This window comes from Neltuma alba, unplaced genomic scaffold (genome assembly GCF_004799145.2).
Source record: "Neltuma alba isolate B1F8T4 unplaced genomic scaffold, ASM479914v2 tig00012315_pilon, whole genome shotgun sequence".
In the NCBI taxonomy this organism is placed as follows: domain Eukaryota; kingdom Viridiplantae; phylum Streptophyta; class Magnoliopsida; order Fabales; family Fabaceae; genus Neltuma; species Neltuma alba.
In genome coordinates, this window is record NW_021636826.1 from 22,232 (window position 1) to 47,055 (window position 24,824).

The 24,824-nt window shown below is 36.4% G+C and overlaps 2 protein-coding genes across 2 annotated transcripts; one reads left to right on the plus strand and one right to left on the minus strand.

Moving 5' to 3' along the window:
* Window positions 1–368: 368 nt before the first annotated feature.
* LOC114725960 (wall-associated receptor kinase-like 14) lies at window positions 369–6,017 on the minus strand. Its single transcript, XM_028912519.1, has 4 exons — window positions 5,892–6,017; window positions 4,890–5,796; window positions 2,232–2,306; window positions 369–1,891 (listed from the first exon to the last, which is right to left on the minus strand). Exons 2-4 carry the CDS (start codon window positions 5,596–5,598, stop codon window positions 603–605), a joined length of 2,073 nt encoding a protein of 690 aa, XP_028768352.1. The 5' UTR covers window positions 5,599–5,796; window positions 5,892–6,017; the 3' UTR covers window positions 369–602.
* An 8,811-nt stretch (window positions 6,018–14,828) lies between these two features.
* On the plus strand, window positions 14,829–16,732 carry LOC114725966 (uncharacterized). The gene is made up of 5 exons (XM_028912524.1): window positions 14,829–14,973; window positions 15,066–15,118; window positions 16,009–16,185; window positions 16,270–16,347; window positions 16,441–16,732. Exons 1-5 carry the CDS (start codon window positions 14,920–14,922, stop codon window positions 16,619–16,621), a joined length of 543 nt encoding a protein of 180 aa, XP_028768357.1. The 5' UTR covers window positions 14,829–14,919; the 3' UTR covers window positions 16,622–16,732.
* Window positions 16,733–24,824: the final 8,092 nt, after the last annotated feature.

Here is a 24,824-nt window from a genome sequence, read left to right on the forward strand (position 1 = left end):
GGGATGGAATAGAGGCGAAAAAAATGGAAAATTTGGGGAAAAGGACCTAATCAGCAAATTAATTGGGGGAAAAGACATGATCCGGAATCTACAATCTATCTTTCACAATCTGCGTATTATCTTCTATCATTCTTCACTTTTCTACCTGAGCTTAATAATAATAATAATAATAATAATAATGCGTTTTCCTCTTCCCCCCCCCCCCCCACGCGGTTAAAGACTAAAGAGAAGGCCCTTTTGTTTCCAAGCTTGGCTGCACCATATTAAATATTTAGTGCCAAAGAAATAACTATAGCTGCACTTCTCTGCATCTCCTACTTTTGACGATCATCGATTTAACCTAAAGACAACATAATTACGGGCTGAGATTTTGGCAGTTTAAAGCCAAATTTGTGCAAATTGATTATCTGAGGTTTTTCTTGTCCCCGGCAGGCATCATTAATTCTGTACAGTATTTTTAAGGAGATGGACAACAGATTACTAAATTAATCATCAGCAAAGACAGCTATGTTGCAACTATGGAACAAGAAAAGGAGCCATTATATGTATTTAGTATTCACATTGCTGGAGGCTTTCCACAAAAATGAGCTGGCGAGTGCTCATCACTGAACTACATTTCCCAACAAGCTGTTTGCTGAGGGTGAACTTTGTCCACTTAACCAAGGATCATGCACTGATACAGGAGAGCTATCCTTCACTTTTTCCGCAGAATGCTGTATTTTATCCATCCTCTTGTGACTCATTGATCTCTTGCTCCCTCGTTCTGCTTTCTTAAGAGCAACACAATCCATCGACTTCTCACTTCCAATGCGAGGTGAGGAACATGAGGAGCCAACCGATGATGCTGTGAATAGAGTTTCTTCCATTGTTGCCCATCCACTGCGTCTGATATGTTCTAGCTCCTCTGCCACTTCCAACATGGTAGGTCTCATGTCACTATGATAAGCAAGGCATCTAAATGCAAGCTCAGCAACCTTGTGAACAGAGTAGAGTGTCCAGGCATCCCTGTGAGGCTCCAGAAAAGGATCTATGATCTCATCCACAGAGCCCCTTCTGATCTTATCCACAGCAAGTGCAGCCAAATTAACCTCACTATGGGGTCGAGCAAAATCAACCACTTTCAGGGCTGTTATTATCTCTACCAAAACCACTCCAAAACTATAGACATCACTTTTATCAGAAAGATGGAAGTTTTGGTGGTATTGAGGGTCGACATAGCCTGGAGTCCCTTGTGGAGCAGTTGAGATATGTGATGTTTCTGTCATACCAAGCCTAGAAAGCCCAAAATCTGCTACTTTCGATTTGAAGTTGTAATCTAAGAGTATATTAGTGGATTTTATGTCCCTGTGATAAATTGGGGGATCCATGGCAGAATGAAGATATGCTATAGCATTAGCAGTTTCAGTGGCAATGGTGAGTCGTATTGTCCATGGAAGTCCGTTTCCCCTCTCTCTTTGTAAATGTTGGGATAGTGTTCCATTGGGCATAAACTCATAAACAAGTATCTGCTCACCACCCTCTATGCAGCAGCCCAAGAGGCGAACTAAATTAGGGTGACTTACAGAAGAAAGAAGTTTGATCTCGTTCATAACTCGGTCAACACTGTTGGTGTCTCTATACTTGATCTTTTTAATTGCAACGCATTCACTATCGTGTAGTTTTCCTGCATATACCGTGCCAAAAGCCCCTGTTCCCAACCTCTGTTCATCTGAGAAAAAATTAGTGGCTCTTTCTATTTCTTTGTACGGGTAAAAAGGAATAATAGAGTTGCCTGCAGCTTCACGTAATAGGCGCTTCACTGTCATTTGTTTGCTCAAACAAATGTAACGGCGCCGAGCAAAGTAACATCGAAGACACACACCAAGCAGGATGAAAGCTACAACAATGACCCCTACAAACAACCATGGAGCATCCTGTAAAAATGTTACCGAAATGGAATTCTAAAGTATCTTCTTTTTATACAGATTTGGGACGAACTCATTGACAAATTAGAAAAAGGAGAAAGGAAGAGCCAAATAAGAAAGAGACCAAAACTGATACTAGAATTTGGAATCTTGAAGACGTGTATTAACCAATAAGCAACTTTCTGATGGGACAATGATTCTCTCAAATTAATCTTCTAGTCGATCAGTGGATGAAGAAAAAAGAAATCTGACAAAGCTAATATATATACGATATTGACCAAATATAGTCTGAAAAGAACAGAAGTCATCCAAGAATTGGGATCTTACCTCCAGCAAGAACACCGATTTTAATTGCCTTTCCACATCCACCAGACATTAGTGTTGCAGCTCCGCACTGAGAAACTGACGACAGGACGATACAAAAGGTAAATAAATATAAAAATAAAAAAGAGAAAGAAAAAGAATCAGCAACAATGAATGCTTATTTTCATGTGCCAAAAAAAAAAGTTTGAAACAAGAAGCTGTCGGTCTCAACGTGCACGAAAAGCAAGTATTGCGTTACCTCATATCTAAATTGAATTAGGATAAAAACAATCTGGTTGGCAATGGCAAAGAAAATAATGCAACAAATAAGATTGTACCCAACTTCTTCTTTAAAAGAAAGAACGAAAGATGATGGGACAAGAAAAGAAAAGAAAACGATTACTCAGAAACAGAACATAGCAAAATCCCCTTCACCACTTTCAACAGCAACAAGAAGGCAAATAAGATTACCGTCAGAAACAGAGTCAAGATACTCGTATACGAAGAGTGGATGAGTATTAAAAAACCAGAGCAAAGCATAATCCCAAGACCCAAGTACTCAGAAACAAGTAAACAACTTTGTACAACATTTGTCTAAGAATAATCGGGAAAAAAGAAACTTGATTAATAACATCATTTGACATGCTGGTTCCGTCAATATTTAAACGATATATTATGTCCCGTGGGAAGCGCTTATACAACTTCTGCTGGTATCAAAAAGACATAAAACAAGTAAAATGTCGGTGATAGCCCCACTGATAAGAATGACAACCAATCGTGTTAATATCGGGTGCATCCTCATTGTAATCGTTCTCTTCCTTTTGACTACCGCTAAAAACAATTCATTGCCATTGGGTCAGACATGTGATTTGCCAAATATATTGTCTGTACAAATGATCGAGAGCGGTAGCTACAGAATGTTGACCTGGATTTTCCATCTGGCAAGTTATCATTCATAACACAGGGGCACTTTGCCTTTTTAATTACTTCTCGTATTGGGAATAGCACATCAACTAAAATAAACTATTTTTGGGACCATAACTTGGTAAAAATTATTGTACAAAGGACTATGGCAAATCCCTATTAACTTGAAATTTTCCCAGAAACCAATCAATCAAATGGAAAAGGGGTCGAGAGTTAGGTCATAATGTGCTCCAAAAGATTGAGATCTCGATGCCTAGGATATGTGTGACATGATGAGTACAAATCTAAAAGGAGAACCCAACCAGAAAAGACTAACATGTTAAGAGGAAGAATCCTTAGATTTATAAATCCCATCATACTTAACATAACTCCCTAAATGGGACTCAACAATACAGATGGTGAAATGATCCTTAATAGAACAACGTGAAATCAAACAAACGTAGTGTTTCATTGTTTGGAAGTGCCCTCTAAAGTCTAAACAAATCAAGCCTCGCTTTATGGCCATTTGTAAAGTAAATTATATGCACTTAACAGTATTTAAACGATTCTCAAACCAAAGCAATATCCACTACAAAATATGCTACGATCTGCTTTTTCATGAGACATAATCGAGTTGTCTTCATAAGTATGCTTTTCTTTCGTAACAAAAATATTAAGTTTTTCTTCTTTATAGAAATTTTATTTTTAAATTTTACAATCTAGCTATTATTTTACTTTAATGTGTAAAACATTGTTGTTGAAACTCATGAATTTCTAATTCAAATTATAGAATCACAAGTTATATAAGTGTAAAAATACTCTATTATCAAATATATATAGTTTAAAAATATCAACGCATATAATATAAATCAAATCATTATTAAAGTCCAAATTAACCCATTTTTTAAAATTTAATTGAATAAATTATTGTCTAACACTAAATTTAATTTTAAAATGATAATAATAACTAGATATTTGAAATATTATTAACAGTGTAAAAAATTAATAACATTAGAATTATATAAAAAAATTTAAAAAACAAAAAAAAATTATAAAAGGGCCGGCCCATGGCCCTCCAGGGTTAGCCCTTTTAAGCCCTCGGCCCTCCAGGGCTTATTTACCATTTGAAGGGAAAAATATCAAGCCCAGCCCTCATAATTTCAGGGCCTAAACAGGCCGACCCGACGGGCTCAGCCCGTTTTCCCGGCTCTACAACCAGCTACCAATTACTTCCATCAAACACCACTTGCTTCGTCATTATTCCACCAAAAAGAATAACCAATAACAAAAAGCCAGAGACTAAAATATACTCCTCCTGTACTAAAGATAAGACCCTTTTTATAGTGTAATTTATACTATAAAAAAGGTCTTAAATTACACTATAAAAAAAGTCTCATATTTAGAATTGGAAAAATAATTGTATAATAAATTAGGCTAAAGTACATATTTGGTACTTTAATTTTATATAAAGTTTCAATTTGATCCCTTAATTTAAAAAGTATGTTTTTAGTTTTTTAACTTTAAATTTTTTTTAAAAAAATGACGATATTAAGATCTTAAATGTTGATAAAATATTCTCAAATGTTAACATATTAAGTTTAATTTTCAAAACATCATGATGGTTACAAAAAATCATCATTAAAACCTAATGATTTTAGAATTAAAGTACTAAATGTATACTTTTTAAAATTATGAACCAAATTGAAACATTACCAGACTTAAATTACCAAATATATACTTTAACCAGATACTGAAATTAGTCCCAACGAATGGACTCACCTTTCCGGCAACCAACGCCGTTCTTGAAGCCATCTCCGGTGTAACCTTCACGACATTGGCATCGGTACCCGGTCTTCACGCCGCCAAGATTGACTTTGGTAGGGGATGCATTGTCAGAGCATTGGGGGGTTAGACCTTCAAGCCACCACCCCAATTCAAGCACCTGAAGACGGAGCGAAATCGTTGGGTCGTTGCCTTGCTCAATAGCAACCGCAGAGAATAACTTGCACGTAGGTTGATTAACATCCGCTGGTGCCAGAACATCGGAATCATTATTTCTTTGCGAAAAGCAACCGATGTTATGACTATGGCAATTCTCCAAATTGAATAGACTGTGCATCAGACCGGCGGTGGGTATGAAGCAGCCTCCTTGCTGAGACGAACAATTTTGCACCAGAAGGCTATTGTTTCGTGTGGGAGCGAAGTTTTTACTGAAAAGATGCTGAATAGATTTCATACTGCGGTTGCATTTCGCAGGAAGATTGACGAATATACTTCTGGGGGTTACTTTCTCCACCTCGAATTCCCCAATTTTCATGCGGCTGTCGCTGCAATTTAATTTGAGGTGGCACTTCTCAGAGAATCCGAATGGATACAGCACGGAATGTTTTCCACAACTGCGATCACAGTCGCCCGACTTTTGTGCTCTTGTTGAGTGGACGATGAAGATCGTGAGTACAAGAACGAAGTTCCTCCGGTAATAGAACATCTCTTGATGGAAATTGAATTGGTTTGTACTGGGTGTGGAGCAAGCAGCATTACCGTCACTATCTGAAACCTCAAAAAATAGTCCACTAAAATCTCTGATCTCTCATGAAATCATATTATCTTCTTCAGCATCTGAGAGAGTTCCTTGATTAATTAAATGAGAAATTAAAGCTCGTGATTGATGCCGTTGAGCAGCCATCTGTATCAATAAATGCTCATAGAAGAGAGGTCAGCGACAGAAATAATGCCGAAATTTTGTTACAGTGAAAAAAGAGAGAGCTATAAATATCACACCTTCGAGCATCCTGCAATCGTCGAAATAAAGGGCTGTGGCAGTTGGAGAAGTAATTCAGCATAGGTACTCGAAATTTAAGTCTGAGATTGGAATTCCGAAAACAATAATTAATGAGGATCGTCAGGAACGTTCTTTGCCGGAGAACTGATCAAGAAGGCAAACATTAAAACGGACGCACGGCAAATTGATGGATTCTGATTTCTCAGAAGCTTCGTCTCGTTCACACTTTCGCGTCTGGATTTGTACTCCAACGTAAAGCGCATTTATGTGCTCTTGGACTGGGACGTAGATTAAATGACGCATACACCCTTCATTGATTCTCTTCTTCACAAAATATGCCCCTACTCAAAGCCTGAATTACCTGGAATGGACATTTTGGTCCAAAGAAGGCAGTGCTTGACCAATTGCAGAGGTTCATTTGGATTCCACTTGGATAATTTTCTTCTTCTTCTTCTTCTCATCCGCGTAATTCTCTTGTTGAAACTATGTCATAAAATAAATGTTCACTTGGTCTGGTTTGGCTGAATTAAGCGGGAATGATAGCTAATTCATTGAACCTATTAATTATATAACTTAAATTGAGATTTGGCTCACACAAGCATATTAGTATCAATCAAATTCAAATTCAGAATCTCATTTAAGGAGTTGTTATAGTCCTCTGGTCCTATTTATAGTATAAAAGGAGAAGACTTTTTTGGTCATATTTGTAGAGCATTGAAATTTTTGTTGTTGCATGGATGTATAATTTTACCTTTTATTTATGATTGTGCTGATTTTGTTTGCATAAGGTATGGTGTGTATTAAATAGAGATAAAGTTAAAAAGTTATTGAATTTTAAATGAGAATTAATGAAATTTCAGGTTTTTCTTCGTCGTTGTGAAACATGTTGGAAGTAATTTATAATTAGAACCAAATGAATACTTTTAAAAAGTACTTTCACACAAGTTGAGATAAAATTACTATCACATACTTTTTATATCATAAAATTACTTTTAAAATCATGATTTTCACCTACACACCCTCTAAGTATAAAAGATAACATTATCATTGAGATAGTTTGTTGTTAATCAAACAACTTGCAAGATAGATAAGAATTAAGATTATTTACTTAACCCATCATGGTATTAACAAGTAGTTTTGAGTATGAAATTTCCCAAAAGTTTATCCATTTTTACCGGATACTATTATATTTTCCTCGTCAGTGCATATTTGGTCATTGCGTTACTATTTCCTTTCCTAATTGTTATAAAGCTAAAGAAAGGGTAAAAAATAAAAGAAGAAAATAAGAGAATAAAAGATAGGGGTATTTCTTATTCCGTTCAAAGTACTGAATACATGATACATGTCCTCTATTTATAAACATAGTTTTATATCTTTAATAGAATCTACAGATTATATAATAATAGAAGATAATTGTGGATCATGAAGATAATATAAGGAAGAGATATAGACATCCATATAAATATTATTATATTCATAACAAATATTATACTTTATACCTATTTTCATTTCGTTTTTTTTATGCTACTTGTCATTTTTGTAAAAATACTTTCGACACACTTAACATAATACTTTTACAAGTTTTTGCAATTTAAGCTGAATGATCTAGACCTATAATTCCATTTTATGTAATGTTAAATTATAAAAATATAAATTTATTATATTTCAATAAAAAATAAAATAATGCAACCCGTTAGATGGTAAATCAAATGATTATTAGTGATGATTGCAATTGCAGGGATGATGTGCAGCAAAAATACCAGAAAAAGCGAGAGAATGAAGTACAAGTCATAGCCGCCGCCGCCGCCGCCGCTGTGATGGTAAGAAAGGCCACAGACTGCAAGCTCCCAGGATTGACCCGAGATAATGCTCATGCCACTTGAGGATCAAGTTGAGAGAATGTTGTGTATAAGTCCTGTTTATTTATCGGCAGAATTAGATTTAATAAAAAAAAAACTAATCTAAGTTTTGAATTTATTTTTTTTTGTGAACAAAATTTTAGGAAAGGGGTTGGGCTCACCCACGAGCGCCGTAGCTTTACTGGGACGGGAAGAGCTCCACGTGGGGGATCACCACATGTTACGAGCTGAGGCCTTGACTTCGAAGATGCCTCCCCCAGCGCCGCGACTGGAGCCACAACAAAGTGGCACTCCCCAGGATCGAACCCCCTCCCTTTGGTGAGAGTGTCCAACCCCTTCGGCAGCTGAATCCACGGACGAGGGGTTAAGTTTTGAATCTTTAGGTGTTCATATTTAATATCTAACATTATTTTAAATAAAATTTTTCTAATAAAAAATGTTTTTTTAAAAAAAAACAGCAAATATGTAAAATATACAAATATTTTAATAAAATTAAATGGATGGAGATGTTACGAAGTTGGAATCATAATCATATCTCAATCATAAATGTTAGAAGCTCAATTATAAATTTAAAAGATTAGTTTTAAATAAGTTATAAAGCATGAAAATTTTGTACATTATGGATTATTAATTTTAAATCTCTAATTTAGTTATAAAAGATGGAAACTAAGTTATAAAAAAGCCATAAATTAGCAAGACATTTTTGCAGTTGAACTTTCATAATTTACAATTATAGTTTTTGAGATTTACAAAACTTTAACTATTTATAATCAATTTATAACTAAGTTTCTAATCATAATCCTTTTTATTTTTTAATTTTACGACAAGTTTATGGTCTTTCAATATCATTTCTTCATTTTAGTGACTCTTTTGGCTCATTCTCCTTATCAATTTTGCCATAACATATTTTATTATTTTTCCAAATGAGATTGTATATACGGTAAACCAATGTTAACGAGTATGAAAAATACCCACAAATATGCCTTAACTTTCATATTTTATATTATTTTTACAATTTATATTGATGTTGATATACATTTCCTTTACCTATATATTTGCTTTATTTTTATTGAGGTATTTTTTCTAGAGTAAATGTGTATTTAACACCTTGATCTTTTTTTTAATCCAATATCATGATATTATTTTTTTAGTGCATCTAGTACTCCATATTATTATTTTTTAGTTACATTCAATACCCTAATCTTTAAAGTGCTAAATGCATAAAAAAAAAAAAGAGATTAGGCTGCTACATGCATCAAAGAAAATAAGATCAGAGTGTTAGATACACCTGAAAAAAATATTTTTTTTTAAATAATTGAACTTTTAATTTTTACATTTAAATTTTTCATTTTCTCAAAGTTACCAAATCACAAAAAAAAAAAAAAATCATCACTACTTCCTTCTCTTTAGCATGTTAAAAATGTCTGAACCTGGATGGCCGGATCTTGTCCCCACTTATCACAGAGGCAGTCTCATTAGGTGTTACCCTCCGCTACTATTTCGCATGCGAAACCTATGTGGTAAAACGGGAAGCATATAATGTGAATGGGCAGCTAAAGCGTTTAAAAAAGTGGCTTCAACGTACCTCTCTATTAGAAAGCGTACTTATTATTCTATACTATGCAAAAAATATCGTATATTTATAGATTGTGAATAAGTGTTTTTATATAATATTGCACTAATGCTATTTAATAGAGCATAAGATGAGTTGCACTTTTGATTGTTGATAATAGCAAACCTTACTATAAATTTTAGTGTATTATATAACGTATAATAATATAATTACCTCAAATATTAATTCTTCCCATCATAAACATAAAAATTAGATAACTAATTTGTAAAGATTAATAAAATTAATTTGATTATTTATAAAAAGATATGTTTTGGTTTTACTAAAATATTCATTTTAGTTATTTGCATTGGAAACGACTTTCTTCATAGTTAGAAAACTATTTTAATATGTGTAATTAATAGAAAGGGTTTAGAACAAAAAATATTTTATGAAACAAGGTGGATTGAAATTTTATGAATATTTAAGATAAAAATGAACCCATTTATCTGCTCATATTTAGGATTGAATGAAATATATATTGCATAATATTCCTTCCGGTTTTAAATGTAAGATTCATTTTGTAATATAAATTATATTAGAAAATAAGTCCTACATTTAGAACAAGAAATAATATTATGTTGATATACTACCTCTAATTCTTAATATAAGAGCTTGTTTGACTGTTATTTTGATATTAAATATAAGACTTTAATCCACTTTGTCTTTCATATTTTTTTTCCAAAGTAATCCTTGCAATAATAGTAGTTCTAGGTCATACACTTGGTTAATAAGGATATTTTAAGAAAAAAACAACACATATTTATTATAAATAATTAATTTAGCTATTTTTTTAATATACTTAAATTAGTTAATTAATTTTTCATATTAGCAGGGTTAGTGTCATATATGAACGGGGGAGTGCCATGACACCATCGTTGACTGGTTATTATGGGTTATTATGGGGTGTAGCAAGTGGACTCGTTAAAGGCACAATTTATAGTTTTGGATAGGCATGGTGGGGAATGGGGATGCCGGCGGAAGCCCAACTCTCTGGTCCACTGTAACTCCATATTTTCAAACTTATTCATATGGTCAATTTTGCCCATCTATTCTGATTTCATCTAATTAAATCATTAGATTTAAATGTGAGTAATTGCTTACTCATTCGGAACTCATAAATAATTATGCGTATAAGCCATGTCGTTTTTACATTATATATCTTATTTTCTAAATATATAAACACAAATATTTTTATTTACAAATCTGTTTTTTATTTAAAAATAGGTAGGTTAAATTCATCCAATAAAGAGTAGAACAGAAATTCAAATCCCAAAAAATACATTTGTTGAGAGAGTTTTAACTTAATGCTCTTGACCAAACAAAAATCAATTTTAAACCTAGCTAAAGTGACTGGAAAAAGTTCTGAGTTACACCAAAGAAAAATAGCTGGGTTAAATAGGTTATTAGTGTTGAGATAGGTCCCGTGACTAAGCACCTCGTAACGTACCCTTTTTTTCCCATGCATAAATAGGTTTTGACCATATTTGACTTGCAAATAACAATACGTTTTTGTAAGAATAGTTGGTTTGAGATTATATAATTTCCATGGTCTTTTGTCATTTTCACTATACTTATTTGCTTCGCCAACAATTTTTTCCATCAATAACTTTTATGAACTGATTCACAAGATAACTAAAATCAGAAATAAGCCTAAGTGTATTGAAAATTAGATCCGTAACTGGTGAAAACAGTGGTTTAAAAATAAGTGATCTAGCATAATTAAAATAGGTCAACTCTCATGTCATGATTAAAATGATATAAATTAATTAAAATATAGAAAAATTCATATATAACAATCAAAAGAATAATATTTAAATAAAAAGATATTAATTTACAAGTAAATGAAACATTAATGTATAAATAATACATAATCCAATAAAACAAAGTTATTAAAGCCCATATCTTCATGGCATTTTTTTTAATTCTAAACTCAAAATAATATCATTCTAGGTTAGGAATAAATATAAAATTCAACTCAATCAATCGATTCAAAACTCTTAATCAATCAAGAGACCAATTTGCTAATTTAGTGGTGGACTTACCGGACGAAGATTTAATACCTTCAATTATATGCAATGTTAGATGTTGACGGTGATGATAAAGCCAAGCAGAAAAGCGAAGAAGATTAGGCCAATATACAGTTTAAAAACATTAATAGTGGGCGATACAGAAAATTAATCAAGTCACAGTCACTTTTGGGATTCATGTGAATCGTACAGACATGCATCCCCTTTCTTTGGACGTTCACATTCAGCAATTTCCATCACTTTTTCTTCCTCTGGCATGGTCCCATCAGAACCAAACCTTTTGACTCAGTCTCGTGCTGAAGATGCCACGCAATTCTCAGCATGTGACCCATTTCTTGACTAGCATCTCCTTTTTCCCTCCTTATCATGTCACTTTTTGCTTGATTAACCCAGATACGTGTCTTCCACATATGAAAAATCCAATTTTCTATCCTTCCACGTACGTAAGAAAGCCAAAGCACCAATCAAAACCTGTCAAGTGTGATTTTGGCCGACGAGGGGGCCAGTGATGATGGGGTTTGTCGTAAAGTCGTTTTGGGGCAAATTAATGGAAGACGTGTAGCGTCATGGGCATCCTGCTTTGTTTGTTGAGCTATCAGCATTTAATTATTTGGACGCAAGAGCCAAGAGCCAGACATAGTCAGGAAAATCTTAGGGTCTCTTCCTTTGCAAGTTACAACGTTGAAACAACTAACCCCCTGCTCTGGGAAATTTCCAGTACCTGCATTATTGTTATTGGCTGTGGTTCTTTCATGCGAGAGATATTTTTGGTTCCAAATGAATGATTCGCTTTTATAAAGCTTGAAGGGCACACATATTTGTAAGTTCCTTTTTGAAATCTTCAGAATTTAGGCTTCAAAAACAATACATGGCGGTGATGATGCTCATGATTCTGCTACAAAATAATATAAAAATCATAAATAATTCTAAATTTATATAATACACACCAACTTTTTTAAAAAAAAAAAGAAGATAGAAGACCACAATAACAACAAGAACACAAGAATTATAAAGTGAAAAAACTTAGAACGACGTAAATTTGATTATAATACCCTAAAATAGGATTATTATAGTCTGCCAGCCCCTGGTCTCCTTGTGGATATTCCGAGCGTGGCCCATAGTGCCACACAAGACTATCATATTGCCTTTCGTATTTGCTTTAGCCCCAAAAAAAAATGCTTCGCATTTATAAAAAAAAAATTCCTCACCAAAAAAGAAGAAATTGGGGGAAAAAAATTATTTCATGTGTGCCAAAATTTAGAAAAAAAAATAATTATGTGATACGCTTACCTAAAATTTTATTGCGATTTGTGACGCAAGGTTAAGATTTATAAATGTATCTTCAAGATGGTGATTCATAGTACATGAATAAAATTTTTAAGACCAAATTCGCGGCAACAATATCCTTCTAGGGACATCAAAAATATTATTAAAAGAAAGTTATATTTTCATCCCTTCATAATAGATATTAGGTGTTTGCTACCTACTGCTTGTATACAGAAAATTCATGCGATTACCCACCTCACTTTGAGGAAGGAGAGGACGTCTTAGGATGGGAAGATGGTAATAAAGGACACTTTTCTGTTTCTGCTATATATATGAAACCTGCACAGAGAGAAAGTGGATGCAGGGACTGTATTTGGAGATTCTCGTGGGGCTTGAAGGTTCCGAGACGTATACAGGTTTTCTCATGGATTGCCATTCAGGGAGGCTCCTTACAGCTTTAGACGAAATAGGTTATTTGATGGGGAACATAGATGCTTGAGATGTGGAGCTAATGTTGAGGATCTAAGTCATGTTCTGAAAAACTGCCCTGTGTCAAGAAAAATCTGGAATGACTTGGGGATAGCTAACTCTAACGTGCAGTTCTTTAATGACAAGAGAGAGTGGTTTATGCACAATCTGAAGAGCAGTGGCGATTTTTTTTTATACAAAAGAAAGGTGAGTTAAATTATATATCGTCTACTAACAAGGTTTTCACGTTAACAATAAGATTTGATCTTACAACTTTATAGGTCATGAACTGACTTCTTACAAATTGGATTAACTCTTGTTGGTGAGCAGTGACGATATGAGTATGTTGTTTGGGGTTTTGTTGTTGGTGGTTGTGGAACTGAGGGAACCTTGCTAATAAAAGCCTAGAATATGGGAAGGATTTATGTAAACTGGAAACTCCTCCTACTGATTTACTTACTTTTTTTTTTTTTGGTATATGATTTACTTTCTGGACTCAACAAGGACTTTATGGGAGTGGCTACTCGCCCATATTGTATGTCTGATGGATTAGATGATTGGGCGTTTGCCCCGTTCCTTGCCCGAAAAAAAAGGGAAGAAAAAGATATTAGGGTCCGTTTGGTACCATGGAATTGATTTTGATGGAAATTGAAATGGAGATGGAGATGGATATGAGGTTTGAAAACATGTTTGGTATAAGTATGGAAATCTAATTTAAATTTTAATTAAAATATATATTAAAATGTGTAAATACTAAAACACCCTCAAGAATTCAAAAAAAGAAAAAGCACCTCCTCCGCCACCTGAATCTAACATCGAGAAGTCTTTGCCCAACATCATCAACAATGTGGTGTAAATAATCAATCTACGAGCATCGATTATCACCAGGAAAAAGAAACGCACATGTAGAACAGTAGAAGCAAAAATCATGGTTCTTCTGATATGCAAAAATTGATGGAACTTCAACCAAAGAAGTAAAAATCATTTTTCTTCACAGATGCAAAAATTGATCGAGCTTCAGAACAAACGATTTCTTTAGAACTGACAACCCATGTTTTCAAAGGTTAATTTTTCAATGGTTTTGTCCATTTTGTCAGATTTGAAACTATAAAATCAGAGCTTAGTTTGAAGATTAGGCCTTTAGGCGAACAGAGTTTGGGTCAAAGGATAAAGACTTCTAAGAGGTAGTTGTCGCTATCGCCTTCAAGCTGTCGGAACAAAGGCCGGTAGTCGCCAGTGATGAGCTTGAAGGTCGTTGGAGCAAAGGTGGGTAGTCGCTGGTGATAAGCTTGAAGGCCTTCGGACTTTCGTTTGCATCTGGTTAAGGAGGGTAAAACGAAAGTAGGGAGATGGAATTACAAATCTTGGGTGTGAGGGTGCAGGCCAATTCCACCACTTTTGGTGGAAATGGAATTGGAAAATTTTCCAATTCCATCATACCAAACCAACATCTTGATGGAAATCAATTCCATTTCCATTTCCATACCTCCCAATTCCATCATACCAAACGTGGCTTTGCAAATAGTTGTTAACAGAATCTGCCCTTCAAGGAGATGTGGGCTTGACTTCGTTCTGGCACGTAATTGGCCCGGCCCATCTATTCTATCTTAGTTCACATGGACCCAAAAAGTGGTTTTTTTTTTTGGGGGGAGGGGTGTTGGAGAAAAACAACAAGAAGAGGAAGAAAGGCATTGCCCAGTGAAAAAAGACCTCGGTGGGAGCGCATCATTAGCATAAACCCTAGACGGTGTTCCCGGAGATTCAAAGGAGAGGGAAACTGGAAGTAGAATCAGATATGTCGGACAGAGAAGACGAGAATGACGCGCCCGAGGAGTTTACAGCCGACCAGGTATCTTCGCTGTTTTTCTTCACCCCAGTTATTCAACTAATTGGTCTGGACGAACGTAATTTGTATTGACCTCATAATTTTGCTTTTCGCAGGGCGCACAACAGGAAGAGGAAATAAGGAAAATTCAGAAAGAAAGTAAAGTGAGGTAGTCCCCTGTGTATAATGAATCACATGTTCATTTATAAGATATGGGAAAGTAGAGTTGTGAAAGAGAGAGTTTTTCACCAAGTATGTTAGTGTAATTTGTATGAAATGTTTGGCACAAAATATTTCAATCACGGTGTGGTTAGACTCAGTACCTAAGGTATATTAACATATCGAGGAGAAAAAAGAAGTTAAAATCGAAGTGACGGTGAATTCAACACAATCTGTTGATTTTACTATGCATTCATTATATTAGTTGGCATCAAGATGCTTTAAGTCCTCGAAGAATTAGTATACTATGCTCTTTAGACTGGAATTACTTTTGGTAGCCCCTCAGGCCTCAGGGTACGTGGAAGGCCTTTTCCGTTGGAGTTTAAGAAACTAGTGTGAGTTCCATGCATCTGTACAAGCTCAGGATGATCAGTTCCCTCTTTCTGTATTTGTATATTGATTGATGATTGGTTAAAGAATACATATTCACTTAAGAATGCAGCCATTTGTAAAATTTTGGACATATTGCTGCTGGATCCCACGGACCATTATTTACTAGGATGTTGCTATGGGATATTAAATTTCATGAGAGATTGAGGGTTTCCCGTTTCGATCCTTGGTGTTTTATTTTGTCTAGAGGTGTAATTTGTCGATTAGAATAATTTACATCTGTAGGCAAACAAAGAAATCCAGGGGTGGAAACACTCAGCCTTTCAAGGGATTGAGCTTGTTGATTACAACACTCTGTGTACCAGCATTAGGCATTTATTGAACTGTATCTGCACATATCCCTGTTACTAAACTTACTGCTCCTTTTTCATGGTTGAATCCAAGTTTAAGATATGGCATCATGCTCTTCAACTTAAATGCTGTGGTGTTTAATATTAGCGTGCCTTGTAGGGTTGGTCGTGAAAAAAAAGAACGTAGGAGAAAATTGGCTCAGAGGTTAACCCCCGACCGCCCAAAAAAGGGAAAAGACTCCCAGGATGTATCAGAAACCGAAACTGAGCAAGCATCAACAGAAGATGCAGGATTTCTTCCGGACAGCATTGTCCAGATGATTGCAGCGAGGGAGAAGTATGACATATCTTCTATGTTTAGCCCAATATGTATGGTTGTTTATATAAAACCTCTCACAAAAGGGCTATAATTTATTTGCAGACAGGTTCTCTTATCAGGCTCGGATGATGAAGATAAAGTTGAGCCTACTTCAAGGAAGAAAAAGTCGACGAAAACACGGTAAAATTATCATAATTTCCATCACGAGACACTGATAATCTTCTTAGTGCTTTTCAACCTTTAGTTATTTTGGGTTCCTTTTGTTATCTGCAGCTTGGATGATGAAGATGGTCCTGTCATTTTGGACGACATTGGGCCCCCTCCATGTTTACAGAAGTCCTTAGAATTCTTGAAGAGAAGGAAAATGGAGGTTCCGAGATCATCGTCAGTTTTGAACAATTCCAACCGAGCATTACGTCTGCTAACTGGCTCAGGTGTTCTGGGTCGAAACTGAGGACTTGTTATCATCTGTTTTCTATCATAATTCTTATCCGCAATTGTCATTTCTCTTTTGCAATGCTATTATCGATATTGAATAGAAAGAGGCGAATATATTTTCTCGAAATTCTTCATGTCCCGTTTTTGAAGAAAGCGGAAATAGAAGGAAGATTTAAAATACTTTTGGGATGGTATGTCAATGAAAAGGGGATAAAAAATTGTGAGAATTATTGAGGTCTAGAGAAAGAAAATAATTATTAAAAAGTCAATGAGAAGTGGGTAGTTGAAATCTATTACTCCTCCGGTCCTAATTATAAGACCCTATTGACTTATTTGAGGAGATTAAGGAAGTAAGTTAAGTTGGTTATTTATAATAAATAAGTGTTGTCATTCCTAAAATATCCTTGCTAATTAAGTATATTGGCTAAAACTCATTATTAGAAGGATTATTTTGGAAAAAAATGTATAAATATAAGAGACAAAATGGATTGGGGTCTTATAATGAGGACTAAATAAAAAGTCAAATAGGGTCTTATAATAAAGACCGGAGGAGTATCATTTTTTATACTAAAATTTGTAATTATGAATTACTTAAATTATGAGATTTTTGTGTAAATATGCAGGTGTAATTCTCTCAAAATTTAATATCCATGAAAATATCAGAACACCCATGAAATTAAAAAAAAAACCATCGAAGGTAGCACTAGGCATGGCTAGAAGAGCCATCATGAACCACTGTCAGCGATCAAAAAGAACCACCATCTGAGAGCAAAAACCAGCGATCTGAGGAGAAAGACACTCAACACCCCACCATCACATAGTAGAAATCAAACAAGTAACCCAAAATATCACAATAGCGTTCAACAAGCAATCCAGAATAGATTCAGTCAGAGAAACGATTTGGACTTATGGAGAATACAGCGAATATTTGAGATGGAGTATGGCGTCATGGAACATCGCCTCGATGATCTGGAGCATGCTGTCGAATGTGGGAAATCAAAGAAGGGATGAAGAATGGAGCAGGTGTTAGACGTTGCTGGTGGGGAATCACGCCGCCATCGAACAAGGCTGTGTAGACTGAAGAAGCTTGGGTTGGAGATCGCATCTTTGAGTTGGAGATTGAAGAAGCACAATGATAGTGAGGGGTACCGGAGATGGCGATGGCGACGGTGAAGGAGTTGTCTGACTGGTTAAGGAGGTTGAAGAAGCGCAACGGTGATTGGGTGTGAAGGAGGAACCAATGTCCACTATTTTAGTAAAAATGGTACAAAAAATGACAATATAACCTTGTTTACCAATCAGACCCAAATAATTTTTAAAATACAATACAGGATTTTGAGAAAAATAAAAAGCTAAAATATATATTTAGTCTCTTAATTTTATATAGAGTTTTAATTTGGTCTTTTACTTCTAAAAAAATATACTTTTAGTCATTTAACTCTAAAATTGTTTAAAAAAGAGGATGACATTAAAACTTAAATGTTGATAAAATATTCTAAATGCTAATATATTAAGTTTAATTTTCAAAACAACTATGATTGTTACAAAAAATCACCATTTAAGTCTAACAATTTTAGAATTAAAAGACTAAATACATACTATTTAAAGTTAAGAGATCAAATTGAAACATTGTGTAAAATTAGAAGAGCAAATATGTATTTTAACTAAAATAAAATTTTGAGACAAAATGATTGAATTAACCCCACAAAGTAATATTCAAGTTACTAGAACTAGTTAAAATCCTTCTTGTCTATCATCAATAGACCTCGTCAAATATCAAAAGGAAAACGCAAATGCAAATCTTGAGATTATGTGTAAATGCACAAGAGCAAGCTTGTTAGTTATGCATGTTTGTTGAAAAAACTAACATGACTCGTCAATTTCTTTAAAATCTTGGAAGTGTATATTTCATAATTCTTGAGTTGGTAAATAAGGTTCTAATGTGGTCTTTTACCGAAAATGCTTCCAAGGAAAAAATAATATTAATAATAATTTAATAAACAAAGATATGCCGTATAAGGAAAACCACAGCCTCTGCACATCATGATTGTTGATTGATAAGGCCAATGGTATAAAGATTGTCCTCAATTCATTGATAGTGATATATTCTCTAGAATATGTAAAGTCAGTATAAACCAAATGAGGACTCAGCCACATGTTGAGTTCACTGGAGGAGTCAATTAAAAGAACATGCCAGGGATGATGGCTATCTAGTGCCATCCCTGCGGCAATCCAAAAATAACAACTTACCAACATCACAAAATATTCACAAACACTGCACGTACACAATATGATGATCAAACAAAGCATCTAGAAGACACACTTCAACTTACACAAGCAACCAAGTAGAAAATAGACCAATGCATACTCATCTGAAACGAAAAAAAATGTGGCCAAGGCACAAACAAATTTACAAGGAAGCTATATATCTCATACGAACAGGATTTGCAGCAATGAGCTGCTTCCCCACGGCTCTTACTGCTTCAATCAGAGCACCAGCCTGATTAGTGTGGGGCACCCGTGGTTGAGAAGTCACAGATCGAAGCCCTTCTGCTGTCTGCTTTGCTGTGGCCTGGGAACCTTCAATTTTACTGCACCACATATAAAAAATACAGAAATTAGTTCTCCATCTCACAAGACGGCATCCAACACTTTACTCATCCAACTTTATAAATGATAGTGAAGAAAATTTGCCGTTTCTTAAGCTGATTCAAGAAATCATTAACAAGGGACTGAACATCAGGCATTGTGATACCTGATTTCACCTGAAACGTAAAAAATGTCAGGGCCTTATATGAATATAGAGTAAGATCATGCCTAAGCATCACAATAGAATGATGGGTCTTCACTTCGAGGATTGTCAGCCATCTGGTTTTTTCACCAAGATTTCTCAACAACCAAACTTCAGAGGGGAAAAAAACAGATAAAACCCCTATTTCAGCCAAGTGTCAAATCATGCCTCAACTGAAATCATTGCTAGAAAATGCCAAACAAAATTCAAAATCAACCAGAAATGGGGATAATGTATTGCATGCAGCTGTATAGTTGCAAGATTGCAGCTTTAATTTGGGATTACAGAGATCCACTTCTGAACAGGAGTTGGATTAGAATTCCAAATTTCTAAAATGACAACATGTTCTTGAGATTTCAGGTGCAGAATTTTACTACAAAAACCCAGATTTAAATTCTTTGTTAATCTTGGGGTAAAATAGTAGTTTAATAATCTCTTTCAAAGAAAAAAACTTGGATCAGTTTTTATTTTTATTCCTATAAATGCATGAGGATGAACACAAATGGGGTAAGGCAGGGTTGACAATCAACCCAATGCCAAGCCCCAACTGATGTCGTGTTCTGGTCATGTCCTGACAAATCCAGAACAAGACCAAATCACTCTAGACCAGTCCAGGCTGGATAGCATTTAGGAGTACCATAACTTTTCCCCCCTTAATTTTGTACATTTTTCCCCATAAGATGAACACCATTTTGACGCAAACAAAAGCGCAAAAGCCGCATCAAACCTTGGCACACAAGAAGTCCAAAAGCTGAATCATACTTTGGAACATATAAAGGCCAAAAGTTGAATCCATCACAGTTCATTAATTCACCTAACTGCGCAAACATAACCAAATATGTAATGATTCTGTGCAACACTATTACATGCAATTCTGCTACATTTGAAACACACACAAAGAGGTTGGATAAGTATTGCCATGAAGGCAAAGAAACCAACCTCCGTTTTTTGATAAATCTCAAGTAGTAGTAGAATAACCAAATAATCACTATCACATTAAAAAACAATCAAGCATTAATTCTAGGAGGCTACCAACACAAATGCAAAATGATAAAATGCATGGTACAACTGACGATTTACAACACAGCCAGGCTATAGCCGAATAAGCATGAACCTGTGAGTTAGGCCTCAATTATGAAGCTGACCTATATTTTGGTCCAATTCTGAGCCCACCAAAGGGCTGGGCCATGTTAAGGCCCAGGCAACTCAGATAGTTGCCTTAAGCCCCTCAAATTATAACCAAATAATCACTATCACATTAAAAAACAATCAAGCATTAATTCTAGGAGGCTACCAACACAAATGCAAAATGATAAAATGCATGGTACAACTGCGATGGGCGAACCTGTTTGCCGGAAAATCCCTCCGGATCGTACTTCGGAAGAGGGGACTTTGCAGATTCAGTCAAAAAAATCAAAGAAGGAGATCAAGGAAGACACACTGATGTCAGATAAAATGGAAGATGCGGAAGGTTGTTTCGATGAGAATGTGCCCCAGATGTCTAAAGTGCACAGCAGCGAAAAAGAACAGGGGAGGTCATATCGTGATTCCCTCTTGGGTTTCAAAGCCCAGGGCTTCAATGGGATTGCTCACAGTAACTCAACTATGGAAGAAGACCCATTGCTATCTGACTTATTAGATCAAACATGGAAACTACCAGAACCATCGGAAGATATCAAGAAATTAATGGAAGTGTACCCGGTAGTTCCATGCACTGAGGAGGAGTTCAATGAATGTTGCCAACCGTGGAATAATGCACTAGTTATCACAGTTCTTGGTGCGAGGTTCCATTTATCCAGATTAAGAGACCAGCTATCCAGGATATGGGGATTCAGTGATTTTGAGCTTATTGACCTCCCAAACAATTACTATGTAGTTCGTTTTGGTGACGATGAACTTTGGGGAGCAAGATACAAGAAGGTCCTTTTTGAGGGTCCGTGGATTATAGCTCAACACAGTGTACTGGTTCAACGATGGTCTCCCTACTTCGACCCTTTCTAGAACCCACTAGGGAGAATTGCCACCTGGGTGAGGATACCAAATATACCTTTGCACTGCTACTCAAAGAAGTATATATGGAGACTAGGAGACATGATAGGAAAGACAATAAAGGTAGACATGCACACGATAGCGAATATCGACGAGTCCAAAGCAAAGGTGGAAAGAGGACGGTTCGCACGTATCTGTGTGGAATTGGACCTGCAGAAGAAACTGGTACCAAGAATAATCTGCACTTCGGCACTGTATAATGTCGAGTATGAGGGTCTGGGCTGATATGCTTCTCGTGTGGTAGGTACGGGCACCGAAAAGAAGCTTGTCCATGGAAGCCCAGCTCAGGAGAACAGCAGAAGGAGTGCAATAACACCCCAAATGTAGCATCACCGAACTACAGTTCGTCGGCAACCCCAGTTACGACAGAGGACGAGAAATTTGGACCATGGATGTTTGTCAAAGGTCCTAGCTGAATACGGAACTCGAGGTCTGTGAATAGGAAAAGTATAGGAGCCGAAAACGGGTCTCATCAGCAGTACGAAAGAAAAGAAGGGAAAAGATATCCACAGACAAGATTTGCAGCTATAGCAGACCTGGAAGAAGAGCTGAAAGAACAAGACGGTAGGTCCACTGATCTAGATGGGAGGGCAAATCTGTTGACAAAATCTGGGAATGAAGTAGTCATCTACGAAGGGCGGGTAGATCGCCAGAAGGAAAAAAGGATGGGTCCAATGCCCAAAGGAAAAGAAAAATCGAAAGGGGGTTTTAAAGTTAAAACAGGACAGATGGGCTTGGGAAAAGAAAATAGAAGTCCCGCAACGGTAGCCCAGAAAACAAAAGCCCAAACCAACAAGTGTTCTGTGACAGAGAAAGAAGGAGGAGTCCAGGAAACAAGCACAAAAGTAGGACCAGGAAAACACAGTCAAAGGACCCATATAGTTGTCAGTGGAAGTTCAAAGTCGACAGAGCCCATAATGCTAGAACAAAATAATGAAGCCCACCGGGAGAAAATAGAAGGGGTGGTGGTGGAAGACGCCATAGAAGGTGGCAACGTTTATTCAGAGAATCAACCAAGCCTGGCGGGGAAATTAATGGAGACAGAGAATGCATCAATTGTGCAAGCCCCTCTGTGGGAAGCTATGGAGGATGAACCAGGAAAGAACCTCTCGGGGACTAGTATATCTGGAAGTGCGCAACGCAAGGGCATCTCGTGTGAAGGTAAACCACCCGATCAATAAGTTGTATGCTATTGTTTGGGGGTCTTTCCTTTTGTCTTTAATGATTATCTCTTCCTGGAATTGTCGTGGGGCAGCTGGTAGAGCCTTTCCACGTATTTTTAAAGATATTGTAAGGAAATATAGTATCAATGTCATGGGTTTATTTGAAACTAGAATAAGTGGAGTAAAAGCAGAGAAAGTGATACGCCGATTGGGATTTAATAACTGGATCAGGGTTGAAGCCACTGGCTATGCAGGAGGAATATGGGTTTTATGGAACGAGGAGGAAGTGTCTGTTGAATATATTTATTCCAACACGCAATTGATCCATTGTAAACTCACGAACGTTTCTTCGGGCGAGGTAATATTCTCCACTTTTGTTTACGGCGACACCACAATATGCAAAAGAAGAATGCTATGGGATTCCCTGAAAAAGATTGCAGAGAGTGTCAACGGGGCCTGGACTATAATGGGTGATTTTAATGCCTTTTTGGAGCCTGAGGACAAATTAGGGGGCACACCACCAGTTAGGCAGATGATGGAATCCTTCCAATCCTGTGTGAATCACTGTGAGAGCTGATGGAGATACCAGTAGTGGGGGACCGTTTCACGTGGGAAAGAGAAAGAGTCAGAGAAAGATTGGACTGGGCCTTTTGTAATTCAGACTGGGAGCTAACACACCCTCACTTCAAAGTCTACCACCAGCTATGCTTCAAGTCTGATCATAGAGTTTTGGTGCTGGCCGGAGAGAAAATTGGCAGCTTTCAAAACTCAAGGAAAACTTTTAAATATCAGGCAGCGTGGTGCCTTGAATCTGATTTCAAAGAGCTAGTCAAGTCAACTTGGGAAGGGAAGAATTGGAATGAAGGCACAATTTCCTTTGAAAATAAGGTTTCTGAGTGGAATGAGAAAGTGGTTGGTAACATTCCCAAAAAGAAGAAGGAGGCTCTGAGGAGGCTGGAGGGAATTGATAGGGTTCGACAACAAAATACCAGTAATGGTCTCTTCAAACTGGAAAAAAAGTTGTGGAGGGAGTTGTGGAAACTTAACACGCAAGAGGAGCTAATTTGGTACCAAAAATCAAGATGCCAGTGGCTCAAATTTGGAGACAAAAACTCGAGATTCTTCCATGCTACCACTGTGATGAAAAGAAAGAGATCTAAGGTTGAATCTTTGCAGGATGAAAATGGAATTTGGCAGTCTGATCAGAAAATTCTAAGTCAAATGACCCGTGATTTCTTCAAAGCTCTTTACACAAAGGACCCGTATGTCACGAAGGTAAATAACTGGCCAGCTGGGTTCCCCCCCCTTACCCTAGAACAGATTGAATTCATTCAGCGTGAAGTGACAGAAATAGAAATAAAGACAGCAGCTTTTGATATGGGTGCTTTCAAAGCACTAGGACCGGATGGGTTACAACCTCACTTCTTCCAATCACAATGGCAAGAGATAGGACCAAAAGTTTGTGAGCTGATTGCAAATCTCTTTAAAGATCCGACAGGATTAAATGAGATTAACCACACTAATATTGTGCTGATTCCCAAAGTTGATCATCCGACTGAACTCAAGGATTTTAGACCCAATTCACTGTGCAATGTTTGCTTCAAAATCCTTAGTAAAGTACTAGCAAACCGACTGAAGGGAGTCATGGATTTATTGATTCAACCGAACCAGTGTAGCTTCATCAGTGGGCGGCATAGTAGCGATAACATCATTATTGCTCAAGAGGTAATTCATACCATGAGGTCGAAGAGGAGTGGGCAAGGATTTGTAGCGATCAAAGTTGATATGGAAAAAGCGTATGATAGACTTGACTGGCAATTTCTTGAATTTACACTCTGCAGTTTGGGCCTAAGTCGTAGTTTTGTCAACCTGATTATGAAGTGTGTTTCCTCAGCTTCCATGAGAGTGTTATGGAATGGCATACCCACTGAAACGTTCTTCCCAACAAGGGGGGTGAGACAAGGTGACCCCCTAAGTCCGTGCCTTTTTGTAATCTGTATGGAAAGATTAGGCCAACTGATAAATACTGAAGTGCAAGAGGGGCGGTGGAAACCCATCTCGCTGTGTGGCGGGGGACCTAAACTAACGCACTTGTTCTTCGCAGACGACTTGGTTTTATTCAGTGAAGCCTCTCAAGACCAAATGGAAGAGATAAGAAATACTATGAGTTTCTTTTGTGAAGTGTCAGGACATAAGATAAACCTTCAGAAATCCAG